The 25317-nt window shown below is 43.1% G+C and overlaps 2 protein-coding genes across 3 annotated transcripts; both read left to right on the forward strand.

Moving 5' to 3' along the window:
- Positions 1 to 1069: 1069 nt before the first annotated feature.
- Positions 1070 to 19860, forward strand: crlf1a (cytokine receptor-like factor 1a). 2 transcript variants are annotated; one of them, XM_053434530.1, is made up of 9 exons: positions 1070 to 1541; positions 5646 to 5924; positions 7290 to 7419; positions 9991 to 10160; positions 15412 to 15569; positions 16687 to 16761; positions 16853 to 16946; positions 18649 to 18837; positions 19006 to 19860. In XM_053434530.1, exons 1-9 carry the CDS (start codon positions 1466 to 1468, stop codon positions 19020 to 19022), a joined length of 1188 nt encoding a protein of 395 aa, XP_053290505.1. In that variant the 5' UTR covers positions 1070 to 1465; the 3' UTR covers positions 19023 to 19860. The 2 variants fall into 2 exon arrangements, with proteins under 2 accessions (XP_053290505.1, XP_053290504.1); XM_053434529.1 differs by having other exon boundaries at positions 18649 to 18833.
- Positions 19861 to 22605: 2745 nt separating this feature from the next.
- Positions 22606 to 25317, forward strand: odf3l2a (outer dense fiber of sperm tails 3-like 2a). The gene is made up of 5 exons (XM_053435364.1): positions 22606 to 22654; positions 23122 to 23226; positions 23398 to 23520; positions 24271 to 24412; positions 24972 to 25317. Exons 1-5 carry the CDS (start codon positions 22606 to 22608, stop codon positions 25315 to 25317), a joined length of 765 nt encoding a protein of 254 aa, XP_053291339.1.

Consider the following 25317-nt stretch of genomic DNA (forward strand, 5'->3'; position numbering starts at 1 on the left):
GTCTACAACAGTGACCTGCATACGTCACAACAGAGCTGTAAGCAAAACAGAGGGAGATGTCTGTTTGTGTTCGACTAACCAGTTTATCTTACTTCTGTAACAAGGCTCCTCCTTTGATAAATCACTGTCATAGTTTGAGTGAAATATTCCAAGACTATATGTGACATTTAAAAAAAAAACCGCCACCATATACCATATGCCAGTTTCATCTGTAATGGCAACAACCAGTGACACCTTCTGACCAGTGGAAGAAAATGTCAAAAAGGAAAATATGGCTCAAGTGTAGTGGTTTTCTAACATTGAAGTAATGGAAAGGGTCAGACATTTAAAGCATTTAGAGGCCACAACATCTCAGACATTTCCACCCAGGTCTGGAAAATCCGTCTTTGTATAATACCATGCTCACAATACTCAAACAAACAAATAAACTAGAATCAAGACCCATGAATTATTCCCTCCTTAAAGAAAGTGTTGAAAAATCTGCACCAAAATGTAAAGGGTTGTTTCTTGGCCTGTGTCCCATCATTTAACAGGTTTCGTGGAATTGTGTGTGATCCTGCTGACAAATAAACAAACAAACAAATGTGCAGGGGTGGAAACTTAATAGGTTATTACCACAGTCGGTAATTACTGGACAAGGAGAAAATATTACAGAATCCCATTCCAATCTGTTCCAGTTTAGAGTCTCCAAGTAACCAAAACACACAAACACATTGATATATCCACAAAACATTTTAATTCAATAAACAAATGGGTTTCTCTCAATGTGACAAACACAAAGCACGTTTCACTCCTCATAGACAAAGAGAGAAAAGGAGCCTTTCCTGTAACACTGTGACTCAACAGCCTCCTATGGAGAAAAACTGCAGAGGAGACCTGAGGCATGGAAACTAACAGAGGCTCAGTGATTCAGTGAAAGTGAATGGCTCTGACTCTCTGTCCTACCCATCACTGAAGGCGGAGAGGTGGAGAAAGGAAAGAGAGAGAGAGAGAGCAGGGAAAGGACGGAAGAGGGGAAGTGACTGTGTGGGAAGAGAGAGAGAGAGAGAGAGAGAGAGAGAGAGAGAGAGAGGATGGAGGAGGGGCTTAGAAAGTATGAACTTGTGCATGATTTGGCTGCAGGAAGCATTAAAAGACGAAAAGACTGCAAAACAGGACGTGGTGCCCTGAGTGTTTTCAGGCTCCGCAGAGGACCGTGTCGTCTCGTGGCTGCGCGCACACACACACACACACACACACACAAACACACTTTTTCCAGCGGGTCACACTTTTTCTCGTGCGCCCCTTCCCTCCTGGAACCTGGAGCCTTCTGCGTAAAAGCAGGCTGGGTGGCTGTTTTTTTTTTTTCTTCTTCTTCTCTTTCGGTCCCGTGCGTAAAGTCTGCCCAGGATCGAGGAAGAAAGGCGACATCACAACAACGCGAGGAGTCGAGGGCACATTTTGAACCAGGAGCCGTGGGAGGAAAATGAAAGTCCTGTTGGATCTGTGCTTGGTTTTCCTCACGCTGCACAGCCCGGGCACTGTGCTGTCCCTGTCCACACGTAAGTTGCACACAGATGTCCATGGATGCACGCAGCTCCGGCTCGGGAAGGGTTTTTCAGTTGTGGGCAGGCTGCTGATCTTTCTTTCTTCTTTTCTTTTCTTTTCTTTTCGGGTTCACTGAGATCAGTTTAATCCATGTGTCACCCAGAGATCTCAGCTGTAAACAGCGGGACACTGTCCTGCTCCTGATTTCAAGGATACAACTGGAGCCAAAGTGGATTTAAATAATAGCACAACACATCGTAGAGGGGGTTGAGTCAATTTTAACAGTAAAAAAAAACAAAACAAGTGTAAGCTATTTTATTTAGTAACTTTATTATGGAAGGTTGACGTTTAGTTCCTGTTATAAGAGCATCATAAGATGTGATATCAGTAGTCTGTGTTTTTAAAAACAATAATAACAATAATAATAATAAGGGCAGGGCGATATGGCCCAAAGAATCTATAAAGATAAACGTTTTCATATCAACAATTAGCACAATATGTCACATTATATATATTTTTAAGTTTAAAGACAGATTTTTGCTTCGGAGTAAAGGTTTGAACTTGTTTTTATGAGTATTAATAAATAGTGAATAAACTACATTTTGTAGTTGTTATAAAGATCAGTTATGTGTTATAACTGCTCACTAGCACGTATATATACAGTGAACTTTTGTTATATTGATATTGATGAAAATGACCCTGCAATAATTAAGTAATAACCTTTATGTAAATTGATCTTTTCTAATTATGACGGTGATGCAAATTGCATTTCAAAATTATATTGCGATACTTGATTAATTAACTGATATAGTTTTATCGGCCAACCTTATTAATTACAGAAATCTCATTGATACGAAATCAAATTATAATAATAAAGTGTCAGTTTAGCTAAAGGAGCATTTACAAACGTTTTCTCTAAGAGGATAAACGGATTTTAAGATAATGTAAATTCCATATAGGATCATATATACATCCCACACATCATTCATTGGGTCATACTCTATCTATCATACTTTTTGGGATGTAAAATAATGACACAATTCTCTCCTAGGAAGGATTAACAAAATACTAATGCACTTGGGAATCACTGGATCAACTCAGGTTTATATCTTCACACATAAAAAAAAAGGACAAATGCCACTTTTCCCTCCACTGGACAGCTCCTGTTATTTATGTGAAGTACACTGTTCATATCCCCACACAGAGGACCCCTCTCCCAGGAGGCTGAATTTCAACAAGTCAGGCCGTGATTCGTTTAACACATGGGGAGCCTGAGCATGAGGGCTTCACGGACCACAACTGAACCAGTGACATCATTTGCTCTGGGTTCTTTTTTTTACTTTCGGGGGGGGTGGGGGGGGGGGGGGTCATGTTAACCGGCAGCTTAATGCACAGTAACGTAAATAAATCAAAGTTATGTCCGCTTCCCCTGTTAAGTGGCTGGATTAGTTTTTTTATGGTGAGCTCACTGGCACCGAGCAGCTCCACACAGACGAGCTCCTGTTATCCATCCTGTTTGAAAGGCGCTAATAAAAGGAAGTCTAGTCGTCCGGGCTCAGACGAGACAATGGGCTCTGATCCTAACCTGCTCTGCTGTGTTTTATAGAGCCTAATTGGTCATTACGGTTTTATTCGCTGTAGTAATGGCCGGTGCTTTCCCTTCACTCAGCGGGCTGTGGTTTACAGATGCCCCCGAAACACAACAGTTTCAACGTTGAACCCTATTTCCAACACAAGATGAGCTGTTTAATGCAGCTCGTGGTCGTGTAAGAGGGTAATCGTGTTGGATGTGATGGTTTAATACCAAATATTTCCCTCTAAAATACATAAAACCCCCAAAACAACATCTTTTAACCTGAAACTCACTCCTAACACACATGTTCCATTTCTCCTGCCTGTGCTCGCCCTGAGTCGACTTGACGTTTCAAGTAGATTTATCCTCACTCCAGATAAGAGTGAATACCTGAATTGTAAATTTGAAACCATCCGCCGTTGTCTCCTCGATCTCCTCCCCTCTTCACACGGCTCACTGTCACTAAATGTTGCGTGACTTCCTCCACTTGGCCAGCCTCTCCAAAACGTTCCACATGTCCTCATGCCGTACGGCAGGCGGAGGAAAGTACGAGCTCTAGTTGGACGGTGGCACGGATGAGTGGGGAATAAATAGTTGAGAAGGGACATCGTGAACCTTTGGAGAAGGACAGAGAGGACCGCAGACCTTCATGGGAGACCTCCTACACTCTCACCCAGACAGAGATGAAACGTTTTTTTCTCCTCTCCCAGTTGAACTTGTGCAGTGACTCCTTGTTCCAGTGTGGTTCGGGTTAAACCTGCCCCCCGGTGCCGCAATCAGCCTCAGCCTCTCCAAACAAATATAGGATTTTACAAGCCATTTCGTCCGGCAAGCGTGTCGAGCAGAGACAATAAACAGCAATAATTGTGTCTCTCTCTTGTTGGTGTTTGAACTGTGAGAGGAAGGGGGTTGTCGGAGGGCTTCACACCAACGTCCCGTCCTCGGCGCCTGGAATACATCAACACTGATTGTTATTCAGCTGGATCGGTATATTATTGGTGCCCCCCTCCCCCCCCCATGCCTTCAGTCCTCATCCGGTGACAAAGACAACCAGCATTCGGCCCGTGTGTTTGTTTTGATAAGCTGGTGGAAGCCGGATATGCAGGTTATGAAATTATTGTTGGTTTGGAGTTGCAGCTGAGTTAACTTCCTCGAAGGCGGCTCCTGAGTAGAAGGGACCACACAGTGTCTGTCAGAGGGAGGCGGCTGGCAGACGGGAGGTTGTGGCCCGCGGGCGCAGATTTGCAGTTTTCTGACAAAGTGTTGACGATCTCACTCACTGCTCACTCGTCTCCTCGCAGAAAATCCTCACACACACACACACAGTTTGGGGTTTGAAGTGCCGTCGACCTCGGTGGGCAACATGTGTCGGTATTATAAAGGAAATAAAATGGAAGACCGACTGTATTCCGTTTAAAACTATATGAAAATATGTGGTAGAAATTGATTTATTTAACCACTTTATTTCGATTTTTAAATGTTTCACTGGAAATAAACAGAAAATCCCAGGGGAGAAAACAGCTGTTCAGAGTTACTGTTACACCAACTGAGACTAAATCAGATTATTCAAGATGGAAAATTGAAAAACAATAATCTATAAATCATGAAACTATGACAATAAACTATAAAGGATTATACAACTTTAGGATTATTATCAAATGAAGTCACAAACATTAAAAACTTGTTATGGTTAGTCTTTCACATAAAAAAAAAAAAAGGTTTTCACATGTGTTGTCCTCTAATGCATATTTCACATTATTGACAACATGTTTTCAAGTGACTGTTTTCTAACCTTTCCCCACATTTGATCTAAAAACAACCCACTGAAACTTAATCCACGCGGAACATTTCAAGCGGGACGGATTTTCCAACTCTTGCTGGTGCATCCGAGGTTACTCCACCATCTGAGATTATCTGAAACCATCTGTTCATGCTGTAATTTAGGTGCTGCGATGAATGCGACTGAGAATCCAGCCTCCTCAGGTTGGTGCTGCAGTGGTTTAAGTGGGGGCAGCACAGATCGATGTATCCTCACTTTCATAGGGTAAAACTCCCAAATCCTACATTTCCCAGAATGCAAATGAATAGTGACTTATACCTGATAATTACCCACATCTTTCCAAAGACTTACGGTCCAATAAGTCTGAGCATTTGCATGTACGACTTTCTTTAACACTTGACGCTTGCACAACCGCCATAACAACAACCCTAACCAATCAGTTTCCGGCTTGGGACACTCAACACAGCTGGCTTTATGATAATATGTCAGGATAACGGTCCATGAAATGCTAAACGGGAATAAACTCCATCCCAAACAATTACTAGATTCATCGACTCTGCTTCCTCGGTCGAGGCTCATTTTCAGCTTGTCAGGCAGGACTTGATTTGATTGGCTAGTGCCTACACTTGAGTACAATTTGATTGGCTAGCGCCTCGGGCTGCAGCTGGAAATGTTGAGCTCTTACCAACTTCTGTAGCACAAGAAAAGCGGAGTGAGGATGTTCCATTACGTCACTGAGTGTCGTTTCCTCCTGCCCTCCTCCAGATGTAGCGATCATCTACCCCCAGGACCCCGTCCTTCGCATGGGGTCCAACCTGACGGCCAGCTGCTGGGTCCACCCCGACCTCGGCGTCCACGCAAACTCTCTGTTCTGGACGCTGAACGGTCAACAGCTGCCCAGCTCCATCTACAGAGTGCTGAGTCCGACCAACCTCAGTGTGACGCTGGCCGGACTCAACGCCTCCAGGCAAACGTCCGGAGACAACCTGGTGTGTCACAACCACAAGGGGCACATCTTAGCCGGCTCCTGCCTCTACGTCGGGAGTAAGTTGAAGCTTGTCACTCGTTGCAGTGCTGTACACGAGTGTTTGATCTCATGCATGTAGAAATGTCTTATTACCAGCAGGAATACTCCAAAACTACAGAACTGATTACCATGACTTTTTTTCAAATTATTTATGGTGAGATTGGAGATAGCCTTGGCGGAGAAACGCCTTTCAAAGTATTTCATTCAGGTGTCAAAATACTTTTTAAGATGTTTATTTTGCGAGGGCTCTGTTTCTAATTCAGGTTGAGTTCTTAAAGCAGCTTGTTAACATGAGGAGCAAAGTGCAGGACGAGGGCGACGCACCACAGAAGCGAGAGAAGTGGAAAAGGAAACGGCAATAAAGGGAAACAACAACGAGGTCGGGGGCAGATTTGAGTCCCTGCTGTACTTTATGTTGTAGTATTCTTGCCTTCAGGCCCAGTGAGAGGCCTCCGTGAGTGGGTGTCACTGTGTGATGCTTCGACCACCTGTGTGGTCCATTACTCGCACTATTACTCATAGGGCGGGGGTCTGACATTTTACACACACACACACACACACACACGCAAGCACGCACACGTACAAACACACACACACACACACACACACACGCACACAGACACACACACACTTCAGTATTATGGGGCCATGACCTACCCCTAAATACAGTTTCTTATTTTTACAGTGAACTTTTGTGGGTGATCTTGTTGATGTGTTAACATAATAAAACTTTTAAATAATTGAATTATCTCCGGGGGGATTCCTTACCTTGAAGAAACTAAGTTTTTCATTTTCAGTAATAGGTGAATTTGCTTTCTTGCTGATGGATAAACAGATTAATATCGTTCTCATGTCTTTAATAAACATAAAGTTGCAGCAGTTGGTTAGCTTAGCTTAGCATAAAGACTCAAAGACTCCCAGGAGTCTTAATGTCAATGTGAGTTTGCCACAGTCCACACACACAAACACACACACACACACACACACACACACACAAACACACACACAGTAGGGATCTTAATCTCTGTGCGACCCTGGCGTTGAGAACCCTGTGTTCTTAGAGATGAGGAATGTTGGCAGGGATCCTGAGTCTGACCAAATCAGAAGGTGCACACACACACACACACACACACACACACACACACTCACACAAACAAACACACACACACGCCAATTAAGAAAAAAACACCAATTTCTGAGGAACATCCCTAGTGGGTGAATTACACTCCAGAGGAAGGGGCTAAAGTAATGGTTGGAGGTAACTTTGTTCTTTCACTGAGCCAATGTCCCTCCACCTTCTCGCTCTCTAACTTCTTTCTCTCCATCTTTCTCTCCTCCCTCCTCACCCATTTGTTACCCCTCTCTCCTTCTCTCCGTCCCAGTGCCTCCAAAGAGGCCGGTCAATCTGACCTGCTGGTCCAGGAACACCAAAGACCTGACTTGCAGCTGGGCCCCAGGAGGAAAGGGAGAGACCAACATTAGTACCCAGTACACGCTCAAGTTCAAACTCAGGTATGCACACACACACACACACACACAAACACACACACACACACACACACACACACACACACACACACACACTGCAGCTAAATCAAGAAAAAATATGATCTAATCCATGATTTAGTTTGGAAATTTAATTTTCTCAAAGATAATAAAGTTATAATGCTTCAGAATTCAGTCCTGGTTGATTTTGGATCACTTGCTCTTGGCTACCGGCAGTAACAGTACGCTTTAATACTACAGCAAATACTCCAGCTACTTCAGTAGAAACACAACAGAGCAGTTGGTATCCGTGCACTTCAGTCGGCCTATTAGAATAACATTAGTGATTTGGTTACAAGGAGTTTTCCTGACACAGCAGAGCACTGTGAAAGGAGTGTCACCTGAAACTCATCTAACAACTCGCTGTTCTCCCTCTGGTCCTCTTTACAAAAACATGACAGATAAATGTGTTTCCTTTGACTGCTCCACATTAAACATGCGAACAATTAACAGTGGGGTTGATATCAATGTCATAGAGCTACAGTCAGACTGAATTACATGCATGCCTCATTTCCAGTAAGTTCCTTGTGTGTGTGAAAGTGATCCGAATCTTGCTGGAATGGCCGACTCCTCCCCTCCACAATGAAAACCAGTAGAAAGACACATAACAGGACCCGCTCTATACACCGCTTTGAAAAACAATTTGTCACTGAAGTGCAATGAATCTTGGGATACGTTGGGCCGGGAAGGATCTACCAGGTGGAGCCTCCATTGTTCGGGGGTTGGAAACATTGGTCACATTTGTCGGCCCGATTTTGGAGAGGCCTTCGAATTAGAACAGACTGGTCACGCCGCTCAGACGTAAAGTTTACAAATGCAGCGTCTGAAGGATGCGGCCCCCAAATTTAGACACAGCTAATAAACTGTAAATAAATTGATAAAAAGTAAGTTAGAATTTTGTCTGCTGAAATGATGATTATTGCACCTCTATGAGTTTAAATTACAAATCAAAGAAAGAGCAGCACAGAGCGGCCACAGTACCCTAAACTCTGTTATAGTGCAGTTGTGGTGTCAGAATACTAAGTGGTATAATAAGCAGTATTTAAGTGGTTTCAGGGAATGTACTGGTACTGCAACAACTCTCGCTAATAAATATAGCGTATAACGTCTTTATAGCGTCTATGTTGTTTCCACGGTCCACACACGAACACATCGAAGTCCCAAGAACAAGTTATAAAGTTGTGGAGTGAGATGAACTGAGGAGCATGTGAACATAATCTATGACGGACTTCTTCCTTGTTGGATGATGTTGCACAGTGGTGGCTGTAAATGGAGGTTTTGTTCAGCCCAGAGCCCATTCATAGTCACTGGGGGATGATTGCTTTGCTGCACGCTGCATGGTTCGGGTTTTCAAGTCAAGAAAAAAGTAGAAAAATAAAGTTTGAAGCTTCCTTAAGAACGACTCATCTCCCCAAAAAACAGGACAACCTACACTGCACCTCTCTGGGTCCTCAGCAATCCACCTGCTATCAGTCAGCTATCAGCATTTATTATTAGATGCCAACTGTAATGCCACAAAATTATTTAGTGCTCCTTAGTAAGTAAATTAGTAAGTAAGTAAGTAAGTAAGTAAGTAAGTAAGTAAGTAAGTAGTAAGCTAGGCTACTCACCTAGCACTGCAAGAAGTTAGCCAGTTAGCTCTACATGGGGACGATCCAAACTATGGAGGCCTTCCCCTTTAAACAGTGTGGTTATCTTTTGATCTTGATCTTCCTTTTAATCTTGTGCTTGGTTTTGTTTAGGCTTAAACAGACACCACCCTCCAAAGTCTTTGTGTAGAGTCTACGGCTCTTCAACATGTGGGGAAATCTAAAGGTTGACAAACCTGCCATGCCCAGTAACAGTTACTAAGCTATGATTGGACAATCTGAGAGAAAGCCTTTAGCGAACGGTCAGTTGATTGTATATCTAACCATCCTCACTTATTTTGAAAATGACTACATGTAGAGACATGCCGTCCCCACGTCATAGGTGAAGGGAGTGAAAACCAAGGAAAACACCAGCGTTCAAATGGGTTGAACAATTGCACAAGTTTCCATTCAAAATCAACATGTTTCAAGAGATTTTTTTGAAATGATACTGACATGCCTCAAAAAACGCCCCAGAAACAAGCTACAGTGAAGCTGGAAACCGGACAAAATGCATAACGTCTTTGGCAGACCTCATTTTAAGAGAAGTAACATCAGAGGTAGCCAGAGGGTAAAAACCTTTCGACCGTAAAAAAGTCAAATTTCATGAGAATTAGGAAAACAGGTTTTCTGGAACGATACATTCTCAAAAAATGAGTTTCAGATGCGATGTAAGGGATCTATTCACATTTTTTGATCATTAAATCTATTTAAAAACACCAAAAGAGAAGTGACTTGACATGCACTGCCCACAGGCGTACCAACTGCATGGAGATCTCTTATTGGAGTCAGACTGGTGTAAATAAGCACTTCATAAAACCACCATAGTGCCAGATAAACTCTTGAGTGCGTTATTCAAGGCCTATGAATTCTGTCCAGAAGTGTTTCAGCATTTTCTCTTCCCTCCCAGGTGGCACGGTAAAGAGAAGGAGTGTGAGGATTACACTCACACGCAGCCGTACTCCTGCAGCATCACCCGAGACCTGCACCTCTTCACGCCCTATGAGATCTGGGTGGAGGCCTCCAACCAGCTGGGGCGGGCCACATCTGATGTCATCACCCTTGACATCCTAGACGTAGGTGAGTGTGAGAAGAAGTGAACTTTGACCCTCTATCTTTGAACTGCTGTTTTCTAGAGTTTAGAGAGTTAGCGAGCCCTCGGGCTGAGGGGGTAGTGGAAACCAAACTCTTAATAAAACCAACATGGTTGAACCATTGATTTGTTTGTCTTAGAAACCAATGCTCAGAAATTGTGTGAAATGCACCTTCTTGCCAAGTTGTAGATGAGAAAATCGATGCCACTGTCATATTGGCTGGGTCTCAATTCAGGGGCTGCATCTTTCAAAAGATGCATTCTACCAGGTTGAGTAGACAGCTAAGGCCAAATTGAAATGAGACTTCAACTTCAGCTACAGAGCTGAAGTTGGACTATACGAGAAAGTTCTAATGCCCCGTGGTTTTTGAAAACTTGAGTAACGTTAGCTGGTCAGTTGAGTTGAAGCGTGATGCTCAAGCTTTGGACGTATCGTTGCTCGACTGTGACATTAACTTTGGAGCCTTTGTTGCTCAGGGATGGAAGGACCCATTTTTCCATCTTCCTAACCAATAAAATGTAGTTTTGATTGAGTTTTGGTTTCAATGGAGTGACGTGCTGCAACTTGCCTGGTGAGCAACTTCCGTGTGAATGAAAGGGGCTGCCATCTTGAACGGCTGTATCCAGTTATCTACAGGACAGGGCGCCATCCAGGGATCGTCTTTGTCAGGTTAACAGGCAAAATTTGGAATTGCTTTTGCGAATAAAACTACAAAATAAAAATAAAATTTATTTTGTACTTGCGCCAAGGAGGTTATGTTTTCATTGCTGGTTAGTTTGCCAGTCCGGCTGTTAGCGTTAGGGGGTCAGGGTCAGTCTGCCGGATAAGTCAAAAACTACTCAACTGATTTCCAAGAAAGTTTGTGGAGGGGTGGCAAATGATAATTTGCCTTGGTGGAGGCATGTGCTCTCCGAATTCCCTTCTTTATTAAAGTGAAAATTCCCCAAAGTACCAAATATGCGTAATGTGTTCAAAATGATGCACAAAATATAATAAGTATTTACATATTTATAAATGTTGCAACCCTATTGGGTTTAACTATTCATCCCATCGTTAACTTCCCATAGATTTAAAAAAGCTGGAACAAGTCGATAGAGAATATATACTGTGTGTGAGGAATAAAGTTATTAATAATGACCATAAAGCTAATGAAAGGCGGCACAAGGGGGATAACTACGCTAAGCAGTTCATTCCAACGTCTTTCCATCCCCTCGTGATCCCTCAGATTCATCTTGTGACCCACAGGTTGGGAACCATGAATGGCTTAAGCTTCAGCCCCAAGTAGGCATCTCTCAGAAGAAGAGTAATCCTTCTCTCTACAGCCTCATCTCCTTTATTCCTTCAGGCAGGACACTGGCTGAAGTCCTGTGGCCTCCGGCTGCCGGAGAAAGTTGTTTGCAATTTCTTGCGCTGATTCACACTGATAGGAAGTGAGCAGTGTTTCCTTTTAAAGCTTTGTTATGTGGTCCGTTGCTTAGCTTAGTGCGGTTTAAGCAAACGGAGCATGAAACTAGACCCAGTTCTTTTCTCAGTATCACCAAAACATACACACACACACACACACACACACACACACACACACACACACACACACACACATACGCATGCCCACACCTGGACAGGCGTAGGTGTGTGACAAAGGGAAACACCCTCTCCCTCTGATGAGCTAATTTTCTCTTTATTCATGCTCACCGGACAACACACACACAGACTCGCACACACACATTTATACACACACACACACACACACACACACATATACACACACAGACACACACACACACAGACACACACACACACACAAAGCAGTCGCTTACGCTCTTTTATGTAGTGTTGGAATGTTCCAGACTGATCCTCGAACCTAATCCCGTCTCTGAGCCGGCTGCAGACCCCTGAGGCCCGAGGAGTTTGGGCTTTGAGGCTTTGAGACTTACACCTGACATAATACAACCTGATTCCCTTGGAACGCTTCACCTGGTTCACCCCTCACACGCTCCTAACGAGGTCGGGGGAATGTGCCATGAGAACTCCATATAGAGTTTAGGGGCGAACACGTCACTGGCAAGGAAACAAGGGTCCATCAAACTGTAATCCTGCTCCGTTCCCTAATGTATGCAGGCACGCACGCACACACCTGTTTACACATCCCCAGGGCAGGGCAGGGCCTGGTAACAGTATAGAAACAGAGAGGCGGGCTGGAGTGTAGGCGGTTTCTGGACTTGTGTACGTGCATGTGTGTGTGTGTGTGTGTGTGTGTGTGTGTGTGTTCGCTTTGTTTCGCTCACGTTGCCCTTGCCGCTCTTTTCTGTCGAGTAGTTTCCACAACAGCAGCGTGTCATAAAACACAGCAACCGCACCTGCGTGCTCCGGCTGCCGTGAGTCAGCCGCGACTCCGGTCATGTCCAATCAGTTATGAAGGCGAGGCAGAAACCTCCACCTACAGTAGTCGCTGCATTCCTCAGTCACGGGGAGCCCCCTCCACCGAGTGACGGGAGGCAACACGCTCCGCTGTGTCGAGGGATGACGACATACAGGTGTTAATGATTCATCTGTAATTTGTCATGTCTCCTTGACTTTTATTGCTTAAATCATATAAAGCAGGGGAATCATAATTGTTTATTACAGAAACCATTTAAAATGTCTGTTCTCCGCAATAATGTTGAGTTGGATTTAAGAATGAGGATTTCCTTGGGATAGAATTCAATGTACCCGTGAGATAAAAATGAAACAACTCAGTAAGGACACCCGTTATCTAGACTTTAAAAATGCTGTAAGACCTTATACTTGGTGCTAAATAATGCGAATGCAGCTTTTAAAGAGCTCAGTCCTTCAGTGCAGCATCTTGCAAGTTCAACTCTCACATTAAAACTAATTTATTCAAAGTTCAGAGTCGTTCCTGCAGCGCGGCTCTCAGATCCAGCTGCAGACATCAGCCTCTTCGGAGCCTGAGAGGTGAATCACAGGGCAGAGAGAGTCGAGGAAACCCCCTCACTGCTGCTCTCCTCACTGGGATTGCAACTGAAATAAGGAAAGTGCTGTCTGATGCTGGTAATAAGACAGAGTACAGAGGTTTCAGTGAGTAAACAGACTGAAACTGGAAAAACATATCGAACCAAAACACGATCCTGAAAAGTGAAAATTAAATAACTTGAGAAACCATGAGAAAACTGATCTCTTAAGACAATGAACGGATTAAGCATGAGATAATGGGATTTAATATAACTACTGTAACCAATGCTCTCAAATAAGAATGAATATTTTTCTTTTTAAATAATTAAACTAATTAAAAACCACATGGCCTCGTTTCCTTATAATCCATTCCCCATTTAAATGACCACTCAAAGCGCTTTACAGTACAGTTCTACATTCACCCATTCACACATACACTCACACAGTGCATCTTTTCGCAGCACTTTGTTGTTCTATGGGGGGGCCATTCAGGGTTCAGCATCTTGCCCAAGGACACTTCGGCATGCAGATGGGTCAGACTGGGGATCGAACTGCCGACTTTCATGTTGGAGGACGACCACTCTACCCCTCAGCCACAGCCGCCCGATTTAGTTTCATCTAACATTTAAAACTTTGCTATTCTCAGTTTTACTCTCAACTTTTTTGTTTAAAATAAATATTACTCGGAGGGACGGGCCCGTAGCCTCCACTGGGGTTTAATCCTTTTATTTCACCCACGAGAGCCGTGTGAACAAACATCTTTGGTTCCTCTGAAACTCTGGCGTTTCCTCCAGTGAGTCGTTCCCCGTCCTCTTCTTCTCCCCTGGGGTCGCCTTGTTTGTTTGCCGCTGTTGGGCGACGTCGCGAAAAGGAAACTGACGTCTATATATCGAAACGAGCTCGAGGGCCCAGAACAAAAACGTGTGGAGGGTTAAAGTAATGGTCTGTCACCACATGTTTGTTTGTCGAAAAAGATAATCACAGTCAGATGAAGAAGCCGCCTCCAGCTCCGCACAAGTCCAGCCTTCAGAAGGCAGAAGGCATCTGACCGCAAACCTCAGCCAACGCCGAACCATCCTTCAACGTGCTCTGACACACAGACGTCACTCCGAACACTTACTGTTTGAACTGAATGGATTCGGCCAACTTAACCTTCATATGAAGAAACCCCTGAGCTGTGGAGCTCTGCAGCCGTGGTTGGAAATGAAAACCTGGGCCATCTGTCCACCAGAGGGTTTTCATTATCCTCTCAGGGTAGAAATGAACTTGTTAATGGATGTAATGATTAATAGAAACAGTTTCTGCCCTTTGTGAAATCAGAGTCTACACCAGGATTTCACTGTATTTAATAACGACTACTACTATTCCCCCCCCCCCCCCCCCCCCCCCCTCTGTCTGTTAGTTAGTTAGTTTGAATTTCAGCAGGATTTCGCAAACTCTAACAAAAGGGAATTCCACGAAACTTGGTGGAAGGATGTGACATTGGTTTTGATCGTTGTCTTTAACCTTGTGAAATAAGGTGCTCTTCAATATTTTCTATGACTTTCATGGAGCTTGATGAAAGAAATCAGACATATTTAGACGACTGATATTTATGAGTGTGTGGAATTTGGTGCGGATCCAAATAAAAATCTGGATCGAGTGAATTTAAATGTTATTTTATAAGAGGACTGTTGGACCCCGGTGGAGGAATGCACTCTACTGCGTGCCATTTGAGTGTTTTCATTTTCTTTTGTTCTACTGAATGCTGCTGGAATCCTTGAAGCCGTGCTTATCAATATCTCTAAATTACCAATGGATCAAATCAGAAGTTTATCAAACTAACCTGTTATCACACAATTCTACACTTTCCCTAAAAAGCTCTGGGAGTCTTTAAGCTCATTGTTTCTATTTTACAGCTTTTGGATTTCACTGCTTTACTGTTTTTGACTGATGTTCACAGCTCAGCAACTTAGGGAGTGAACATAGTGGAGAAATAAGAGATAAACTATTTCATTCCGGAGTCAGCAGAGATCAATACAGGCCGAACAGAGACTAATGGACAGAAATCCAATAGAGCTAACTTCCTGTAGCTGTGCATAAAATGTAATAGTGTCAAATGACACACAGTAAAACTCCCAGTATGAGTAATCAGGAGCATTCAAAATTAAATTATTGGACAATCAAATAAAAAACCAAAGATTTTTAGTTTACACTCATTTAGGTGAAGAACAACATTTCACATATGAAGGTGTTGATTCGATGTGTTTTGCTTCTTACTCAACAACCACCTCCATCTCTTCCCCCAGTGACCACGGACCCTCCGTCAGGTGTCATGGTGAGTCGCGTCGGGCAACTGGAGGACCAGCTGAGCGTCCGCTGGGAGGCCCCGCCCGCCCTCAAGGACTTCCTGTTTCAGGCCAAGTACCAGATCCGCTACAGACTGGAGGAAAGCCAGGATTGGAAGGTAAAGGACAAGTGGGCTAGCGGTTATGGGATGGATGGAGGAAGAATCTGCTCTCTCTGCATCCCAGCTGGTTCTCATCCTCGCGCTGCAATCACCTCTAATCTGGTCTGATTGAAGCCTCCTCTGCCAGACGAATTAAAAGTTGGGCTCGTCAAAAAACTTTCATTAGTCATAAATCCAGCAGCCGAGGTCCGAGCAGGAGGAAAAACACAGGCCAGAGCCGCTGTGTGTACCTCTATCTGAGCTTTTAATGCATGAAAAATACTGTGTGAAACCTGTAGCCGCACAGATGGCGCTCTGCAGAGTCCTCTGGGTGAGAGAGAAGATTCTCCTGTAATTAAGGCGGAATTACACAGATGTAATGTAAGCAAGTCGTTGCTCGCAAAGTGGGAAAAGAAAAAAGCAGGGGAGTGGAGAGGCGGCGGAGGGATGAGAGCGTTCGCAGGAGGAGAGAGGAGGATTCGAGTCCAAGTGGCTTAAAGGGGTTTGGTGGTGAAAACAAAAAAAAACGGCGTCTCCCTTCAGAACGAGCGTCCGTGATCATGAGGTCATGCTCAGGAATGGAGGGATACATCTCAGCTGTTAATGTCTTCAACATGGCTGTGAAAAAAAAAACGCCCGGCGCTAACTTCTGCCGATTTGGCTTTTCGCCACGTCACGTCATTAGCCCTCCGATGCTTGTAATTTCCATGTTCTGCTTTCTGTTGGAGTCGCTCTCTAACAAGTGTTTACAGACCGAATGCCAGAGAGAAAGTGGGGACTATTAGAGCAGATTAATAACTGCAGCACGTGTGTTTCTCTCCCCGTATCTATTCTCCTGCCTGTACCTTGCACGCTCTCCTGTGTGTGTCCCAGTGAATCCAGCTCTGTAATAAGTAACAGAGAACAGATTTTTACCCGGCGGGCGCAATTACATTAAAATAGTTTCATAAACATGCTGATCAGGAGGCCATCAAACAATGTGGTGTGCATGTTTAGGTCCGTACATGGAATATACTCGTGTTTTCTACATCTTGATTTTCCCTGTGATCTCGTTTATGCCCATTGGTATTTAATATTGTGGTCGGACCTCCAGCGCTCAACTATGCTGTGTTTGTGTCTTCTTCTTTCTTTCCAGGTGATTGATGACGTCGGGAACCAGACCTCCTGTAGACTGGCCGGACTCAGACCTGGAACTGTTTATTTTGTCCAGGTATGGTGTAGGCGGAGCAGTGAGTGAGTGTGTGTGTGTGTGTCTGTGTGAGTCCATGTGTGTGATGATGAGTTTGATATGTTGTGTTCAGGTTCGCTGTAACCCTGTGGGCATCTACGGCTCTCGCAAGGCTGGGATCTGGAGCGAGTGGAGCCATCCCACCGCTGCATCCACACCCCACAGCGGTGAGCACACACACACACACACACACACACACACACACACACACACACGCACAAACACACACACACACACACAAACAGAATCTCAGTTCTCGTTTTGTGTATTCAGGTCCGTTTTGCGGGGGAATATTTTATCACCAAACTTTTTCATTCATCTCACGGTTCACCACACATCCCACTGCCTGAAACTGGAAAACCTCTGAGAAGAACAAAACCTGTGCTACTTTACCGTCCTTGTTCAACGTCCTCACTCTGTTTTGTATTGTATTGGCAGTTTAATTTGGAGCAGATGCGTCAGTTAAATCAAATCATTGTTAAACATCCTTAAAATCAAACCAGACTCTGAACGTGTAAGGTTCTCGTTGCCTCCCAAAGAAACGATGATGAAAAGGCCGACACAGGAGGCTGAACCAAATTTGATTTGTTAGAAACCTGTTGCTCTACTGGATGTCATAAAGCTGTGGGCAGCCTGTGGTTCCTGCTTCCCCCAGACCTTAGCAACGCAATTGTTGAGTAAATGTTATCGTAACTGATAGGAATTATGGCCACAACTATGAAAACACAAGTTCTGAACTTTTCCTTCAAGGGTTTCCCAGACCTTTCCATGAAAGCCAGGAGTTTGGGCTGAAGCAGCAGACTGATCAGGGTTTGCATCATTCAGTGGCTGAACTGTTCCATGGCTCTGAGTTTACCTTTATATTATATCTCACACACACAGACACACACACACATAAACAGGACACCACACATCCTTAGCAGTTATTGAATTGTTCTTTGTGGATTTCTCTCCTCTAACTCTCCTGAAATGTAATAAATAAATAATAACTTTAATTAAATAAAGTAATTGAGCATTTTAATACATATTACTTCTACTTATCTGTCTCTAGCTATTTTACATGAAACACATGCAATAAGATGCTTTTCTAAAGATTCAATCAGTGGTTACCAACTGTTCTTGGCTGTGGCCCCCTTCAAATAAAAGCTCTGTCTCTTTGGGCCCCTTTCACATGTCATCATCAGATCAGAGACATTTAAGATGTAAGCTTCTAACATGGTTTCATTTCCTCCATCAAGGCGGTGATGTTTTCTTCTGTGTTAGTTAGCAGGATTTCGCAAAATTGGCCCGACCGATTTCCATAAAACTTGGTGTTTCAATTTTGATGCGAATTTGTATCAGGAGACATATCCAGGAAATGTTTAATGACTTTCTTTAACATTGAGAGATGGGTCTTTTAGAACATTTTAACGATTGCAGAGAGATTCATTCATGGATTGTGATGAAATAAACAAATATAGGGGAATGATATTTCAGCTATTCAGATGGTTTCATTTGAATAAAAAACTAATATATGTACTTATCCCCAAGTAGAAAATATAATGCTGGACTTTTTCTCATAAAGAAGTATTTATACCTGATATAAGCAGACAGACAGATTTTTAGCAGTATTACACGATAATGAGTTTGGTGCAGATCCAGATCAGGGGGCTGATGTTGTGCATTGGTGGAGGTAGATGAGTTAAAATAACTTTGAGACCCAAAGAGTACAAATCATAAGATATGTTGCAAAATCTCCCGAAAAAGTAGTTCCTGGCGATATTCATTATCTCGGAACTCCTAATTTGTTATTATCTGGAACTAAACTAAAATGTTTATCTCTAACTTCTTCTCTTTTCTAATCTCCCTCCCTCTGTTCTGACCGTGCAGAGCGGCTGATGTCGGGCTCCTGCGACTCCAAGTCCAGCGGGGACTCCAACTCCACCCTGCGCCGGGAGCTGAAGCAGTTCTTCGGCTGGGTGCGGAAACACGCCTACGGCTGCAGCAGCATGTCCATGAAGCTGTACGACCAGTGGAGAGTGCTGATGCAGAAATCCCACAAAACTCGCAACCAGGTAGGTAAGCATCAGTAACGCAGCGATAACGCAAACGCAGACACACACACACACGTGATCAAATGCAAAGCGCAGACACGCACGCACACATGGGCCTCACACACACATCAAATAAAAGCAGTCGGTTATTTTACGAGAGATGATTTTTAACAGATTTTGTCTTTTAATTCAGGTTCTCCAAGGGGATAAATCCTAGCACATGCTGCCTTTCACAGGCACAAAACAAGTCAAGAAAAAGAACTGAGTGCGTGTGATTTGTTGCTTTTGTCTTTCTGTGTATGAGGAATGAGAAAGAGATTGTATTCGTATATGGGAATTATAAAGACAATTTGTTCTGGACACTTTGTGCGGATACCGGCAATGAAACGTGAGAGGACATCCAAAGAGAAGCGATGGGACGTTTTTTTTCGCCTGCAAACATGTTCCGCTGGCAAGGACTGAGGAGGGTGGACGCCTCACGGATATCCTGGTATCACGTGGACTACTCTGCTTTCACACAGGAAACCGTAGCATGAATAACTTGGACACCAGTTAAAGACATTTGACATGTGCCGGCTCTAAACGTGCACACGGGTGGTCGGAAACAGATCCAGGCAGAGCAGGAGCATGTGAGAAGTTTTCTGTGACCTTTCATTGGAGGTTTCTCCTGTGGATTCAAAGCACCATCTAGTGGCCGTTCAACACCCATGGACTCTCCCACCAAAAGCTTCACGGAAGAGGGAAAAAGAAAAGTACCAAATTATCATTCAGTATTTGTAATTCATGCTTTGTTATATAAGTGGATAATGTGCCAAACTGGTTCATCCAGGATTCCTCCGTTTCCGAGTGACTGATGACGTGACGATGGTGTTTGGGTACGGAAACTTTTTCACCGCTTTTATTTTTGTACTGAGTTGAACCAGCATATTTAAAACTGTATAAAGTTATGTTTTATTTCTTAAGTTATGTTTAGTTAGTAAAGAAATATCAATGACTGAAGTTGTTATCAATCTGTAATGTTGCTCTATAAAAGATATTGTCAGAAAAACTGAGATTGCAAATGACTTTTATTGCAGATTCTGTGGTTTATATGGAAAGAAGATCTCATCATTAGTTTTTTTACATTATCAAAACTTGCACATGATGATGTACCATACAACAGTAGAAACATGGAAACACATATCCATCCATCCATCACTGAGGGGTTGGAGCCAATTCGAGCTGCACCACTGTGCCTCCAGAATCACATATGGAAAATTAAAGCAGCACTAGCTGTGTCTCAATCAAACCCGTACACTTTTTTTTTTTTTTTTACATATGTTCCGATAGCTGTTCGGTTGATTACTTACATTTAAAACGTTTTCACCTCGCTTGAGACGCAGCTTATATAACTTTTACCGAGCGGTGGCGCCCTCTGCAGGCACAAGTGGTGATTCATGCTGTTGGTGTCCAAACAACTAGGTGGTTTCCATGTAGAGAATAAAAGTATATTAAAGCTTTTACAAATGCATCATCTCTGTTTAGAATTCTAAATATTTTAGATATCAAAAAAATATTCTATGCTTCTTCCCTGGGCAGCAGAGACTAACAGTTTTTATAGACTTCTACGTCTTTTTATCTGATCTGTAGTTCAGCGTTAGTTGAACTTGTGGAGTCTGATTCTGGAAGTTGCCTTGTCCCAAAGTTTGTCAGGGAAACTGAAGACACTGTTTCCTTTCGTCAAAGCGAGTTAATCTCCTGCCGGTGACACTGCAGAGTCTTGTTACTGATCCTGTGACCACTCAGAGTCACTGGTGCTTAATATTTAACCAGTGTGGCGTTTTTCTTAGTCATGGCTCCGCACTAAAGGTTTTAGTTACCTCTGTGCTCGGGGGACAGAAGATCAGAAGGACGAGGGAGCAACAGGCTGAATGTCTACCTGAGTTTCTCTCAGTGGAAAGTAACAGAGAGCAGCAGTTAATCATCCTCAGGGCTTTTCTGACACAGTTGACACTTGTCCGATGCTGTCTGGGTGAAAACTAGCAGACAAAGTGACCTATTTTAGAATTAGTCGCAGGTTTCCAGCTACGAAAACCAATTTTTGTGTTCTGAAATTGTCACAGTCGCAAAAAGACGTATTTTCAAAAGCAGTGACACAACCTTTCAGGGAGGAAATCAAGGTTATTATATATTTCAAACGTATTTACCTTTTTTATATATTTACATATCACTCTGCCTATCAGGGGAATTTAGGATTTCAACCTTAAGGTGTTTGTCAAGTTCGTTTCCTTCCTTTTACTTAATGTACACTGTAAAATATATTATAAGTAAAATTTATTCTGTAAAAATTCTACCAGAGCAAACTTACAGAAGTCTTGTCTACAAAAGTTTTGCTACACAAACTCATTTTTTCCATTTAAATATTTTAGGAACATAGGGAGGAAATAGGAAGGAAGATCGCTCTTGCTTTTGAAAGTTGCCTCTCACATGAAGTTGATTATGAAAGCACATTTAAATTCATTAGAATCAGATTTGTATTTGTACCTGACCCAAATCCCACACACTCATAGATATCAGTCCCCTAAACCTGCTGGAGTTTTTTTTTTTAATATCCATGAATTATTCCATGAGAAATTTAAGAAAACTTGGAAAAAAAAAAATCTCGCAATTTTAAAGAAAGTAAGAAACCAAAATGCTCTGCCTGCTTATATTATGTAAAAATACTCCTTTATTAGTACAATTCCTGCAGTGAATATAAATTTTGAGTACAAGAATAGAAGTATAACCTACAAAAGTTGTGCAACACAAATTCATATATGTTTTTTGAGCCTCCAACTGTAATATAAACAGAACCATCTCAAAGGTTTATCAGGGAGTTCCCTCTTTGCTGTTCTCACACGAGTCACATAATGCAGCACTGAATGGAAATACCAAAAGGTACAAAAAAAGAAAAGTAAATGTTAAATTTAACTCAAGCTCAGTACTTCAGTATATTTCATTACTGTACTTTCCACAGCTGAGTGCTGTAAATTTGGGCTTTTACCTCTAATGGTTATTTTTCTAACCAATAGAAGAGAGGAAAGAAATGAAAAGATCCCTGGAGATTATTCAACATTTAAAAGCTTTTTTTCCCCGTCTCTGCCAAGTATTGAATTAAATGTAGCAGCTGCTCTGGCAGGTAATGAATCACTTGAACTCAGTTAAATACGATTTTTTTTATTTAATAAAAGGACTCTCAGATTATAATGCTCGCCACTCGATGGTTTTCATTAAAGCGTCGTTCAGTCTGTCAAATATCCACATCCAACAGAAGATCAATGTGAGAGCTTCTATTTTTTTAATAGTCCACACCAACGCTCATTTGAGCTACAGTTACCTGTAGGGACTTGGAATAAGATGAAAAACTGTAGTACCTCCTGTTGACATGAGTAATGCTGCAGTGTTTTATGTCAACTGAGAACTTTACGAGTACGTTTAGAGAATTCAGTGCAAGCTAAACTGTTTGTTCTATCATCTTTGACATTTTGGTTCCAAACAATCAATGGTTATCTCCTTTTTAGCCTTGAAAGAGTCGACTTTTGGCCCAGACATAAAAATATTTTGTCTTAAAAGGACCTTAGGGGGGAAAGGAAATGGAGAGCAGGTCGGGGCGTACCCAGCTCCCTTGTCAATATAGGATTTCTTCACCTCATGGCCATGTATAATTCAGCCTGGGGAGGGAGCTGATCACCTGGAGAGAGGCACCCGAGAGAAGAGGATGTGTCTGAAGTGACCGAGGAAGAGGAGAGGACGAGGACGAAGAGGTTGGCACAGTATGGAGGAGGTGGTGAAGAGACGGCCCATAATCTCTGCCCGAGAAAGAGGTTAGTTTAAGAAATGTGTATCCCACTGTGTGTGCTTGTGTGTGTGTGTGTGTGTGTGTGTGTGTGTGTGTGTGCGCGTGTTAGTGTGAGTGGCTCTAACATCCACATGGACTGTATTAGAGCTGAACTGGCTTTGGTATAACATTTCTCACACAGCATTTCTACAGCCGTTGCTCCATACTCGTTTGAGACTCCTACTTTGTTTAGAATCCGTTCCCAAACAAGCCGAGGAAGGACGTTAAAATGCATAACCATAGAAAATCAGTCAAAGGGCTACATATGGAAATCATCAGCGACAACACAGGCCGAGCCAGAGAGTCAGTGGGTGTGCTGTCTACCTCCGCTGCTTGGAACTAAGCCTGTTGCATCATTTTCATCACTGTCCTCCTCCTCCTCCTCCTCCTCCTCCTCCTCCTCCTCCTCCTCCTCCTCCTCCTCTTCTCTCCCTCTCTCTCTCTCACTGTCAGGCCCGGGCCCTGGACGCTACGCTCTGCCCCCTACAGTTGGATACATCAACCATGACATCACCAAACCCAGCAGCCCTGCGTATTCCTTCCACATCCGCAACAGCAGTGAGTTTTCATATGGAAATCTCTTGGGACGCTACATGTTTTTCTTTCTGTTGGTTTGCAGTTGCCCAGCTTTTGACTCGCGACCAGCTAGAACTTGTTACTTTCTACATATACTGTCTGGAATTGGATGTTTTTGGAAGATTGTTTGTGTTTGTGTTTTTTTTTCTGTAGTGGTCTCTGTGGACTCCAGCCCGGGACCAAGGTACCACGTTGACTCAAAGGTCACCCGCTTTGGTCGAATGGAGACGCCCTCCTACTCTATTTTGGGCCGAGGAAGGAACACAGGAAGTAAAGGTGATAAAACAAAACATCTCAAGTAATGCTGGTAAATTTAGTTATGATGGTTTGGGATCAAGTATATGGGAGAGCATAACAACTGTTCCATAGAGGGTATATTGTAAAGAAATCTGATCAGAGGACAATTTGCTCAATTGGTTGACCAAACTCCTTTAACAAATATGGACCAAGGCCATTACTAACTTCAGTCAGCACCTGAACCTGAACCTGATTCTAAAGATGTTTCAGAACCAAAAATCAGGTCCTAACAAATTTTGTCAGATGCGTTCCTAACAACAGGAAAATGTTTGTGTAGAGCAGCAGCAGGAGGAGGCAGAGCATGACGTAGAAAGTGACCCAACACAAATCCTCTACTCTGATTTCAAACTGCTACCCTCAGGTCGACAGTTGAAGAGGCCAAAATGGAGGCTGACCTTCAAAACAATACAAAACATCAAAAAGGAGTACTAGTGTTTTCATGCAAACACTCCTGTCAAGGAGGGGATATTTTTCTTCTGATGTATTTTTTGCTGTATGTAATGTGATGCAGTGATGTGGAGCAATAAAATAGCTTTTACCTTAATTAACCTCACCTAACTTAAACATACCTTACCTTAGTTTATCTTTTCTTAGTTCAGCTCATCTTAGTTTAGCTTATCTTACCTTACCTTAGCATAGCCTACCTAACATAACCTAACCTAGGTTCAGTTCAATTCCATACAGGTAATAGATGACTTCCCGAACCAATCTCTTTTTGTGTGTTCACAGGGGAGCTGTTCCCAACTCCAGGACCCGGGGCCTACAGCCCAGAAAAGGCTCCACCTCTCAATGCTCACAGCCGACCTCCATCCTACACCATCGGCAGCCGCACCAGATACCGCTCTGTGGACGCTGTACCAGCCCCCAACAGGTTTATTACTACTATCATTTATCAACTACTAGCTGGTCTGTTACAGATCATTAAACCGTTTTGTCTGTGCAGCCAAAGTCTGATATAGATTATTGCTCTGTGCCATAGAGCTTCATCAACTCCATTCAAAACTAGAGAATAGTACTTCCCAAGAAATTTTGCAGAGGGGTGTGGCACAAACCAAGGAAGAACCCATTAAATCTATTTTGTTCTTCAACATTGCAAGTTGCACTTTATTGTTTTTTTTTTATTGTAATTATTAGCTGCTTGTCAGATTCTAGTGATCTATTTCATTGATGCTAACTGGGGGTCTTAGTACTTAGTTTAGCAAATTCTATATTAAAATACATTTAGAGGAGATTTATTAGTTGATTGATTGGTTAAACCTTCATTGTCGTTGATATTTCTTGCAGAAGTACAGTTGCCGGGGACTAAACTTTCAGCTGTTGATGTATTTGAAATTTCAAAATCGGAAATCTCTGAAGTACAAGCTAACTAGATAAACTTAATCAAACTAATTAAATGAATTAATTGAACTAAACTTTCTTTCCTCCACCAGCTACAGTCTCCCAAATCTGCTCGGTTGCCAGGTTCCTAACAAACCCTCCAGCAACAGCTTCAGCTTCTCAGGTCGCAGGAAGGTGGGCGCTCCCTCTGAGGATCTCTCCATGAGCCCGGGACCAGGAAAATACAACAGCACCAACCCGGACATATTCCGCCAGCGCCAGCCCTCCTTCACCATGCAGAGCCGCACCAAGCGGCCCAGTCACTCTGCGACCATTCCCGGCCCGGGAGCGTACAGCCCGGAGAAGTTCCACGTGCACCTTCCCAGACCCCCGTCCTTCTCTCTGGGGGTCAGACACTCTGAATTTGTCACCCCGCTCGTGCTGCATGTAGTCGACTGA

The sequence above is a fragment of the Pleuronectes platessa genome, chromosome 11 (genome assembly GCF_947347685.1).
Source record: "Pleuronectes platessa chromosome 11, fPlePla1.1, whole genome shotgun sequence".
NCBI classification, from domain to species: Eukaryota; Metazoa; Chordata; class Actinopteri; order Pleuronectiformes; family Pleuronectidae; genus Pleuronectes; species Pleuronectes platessa.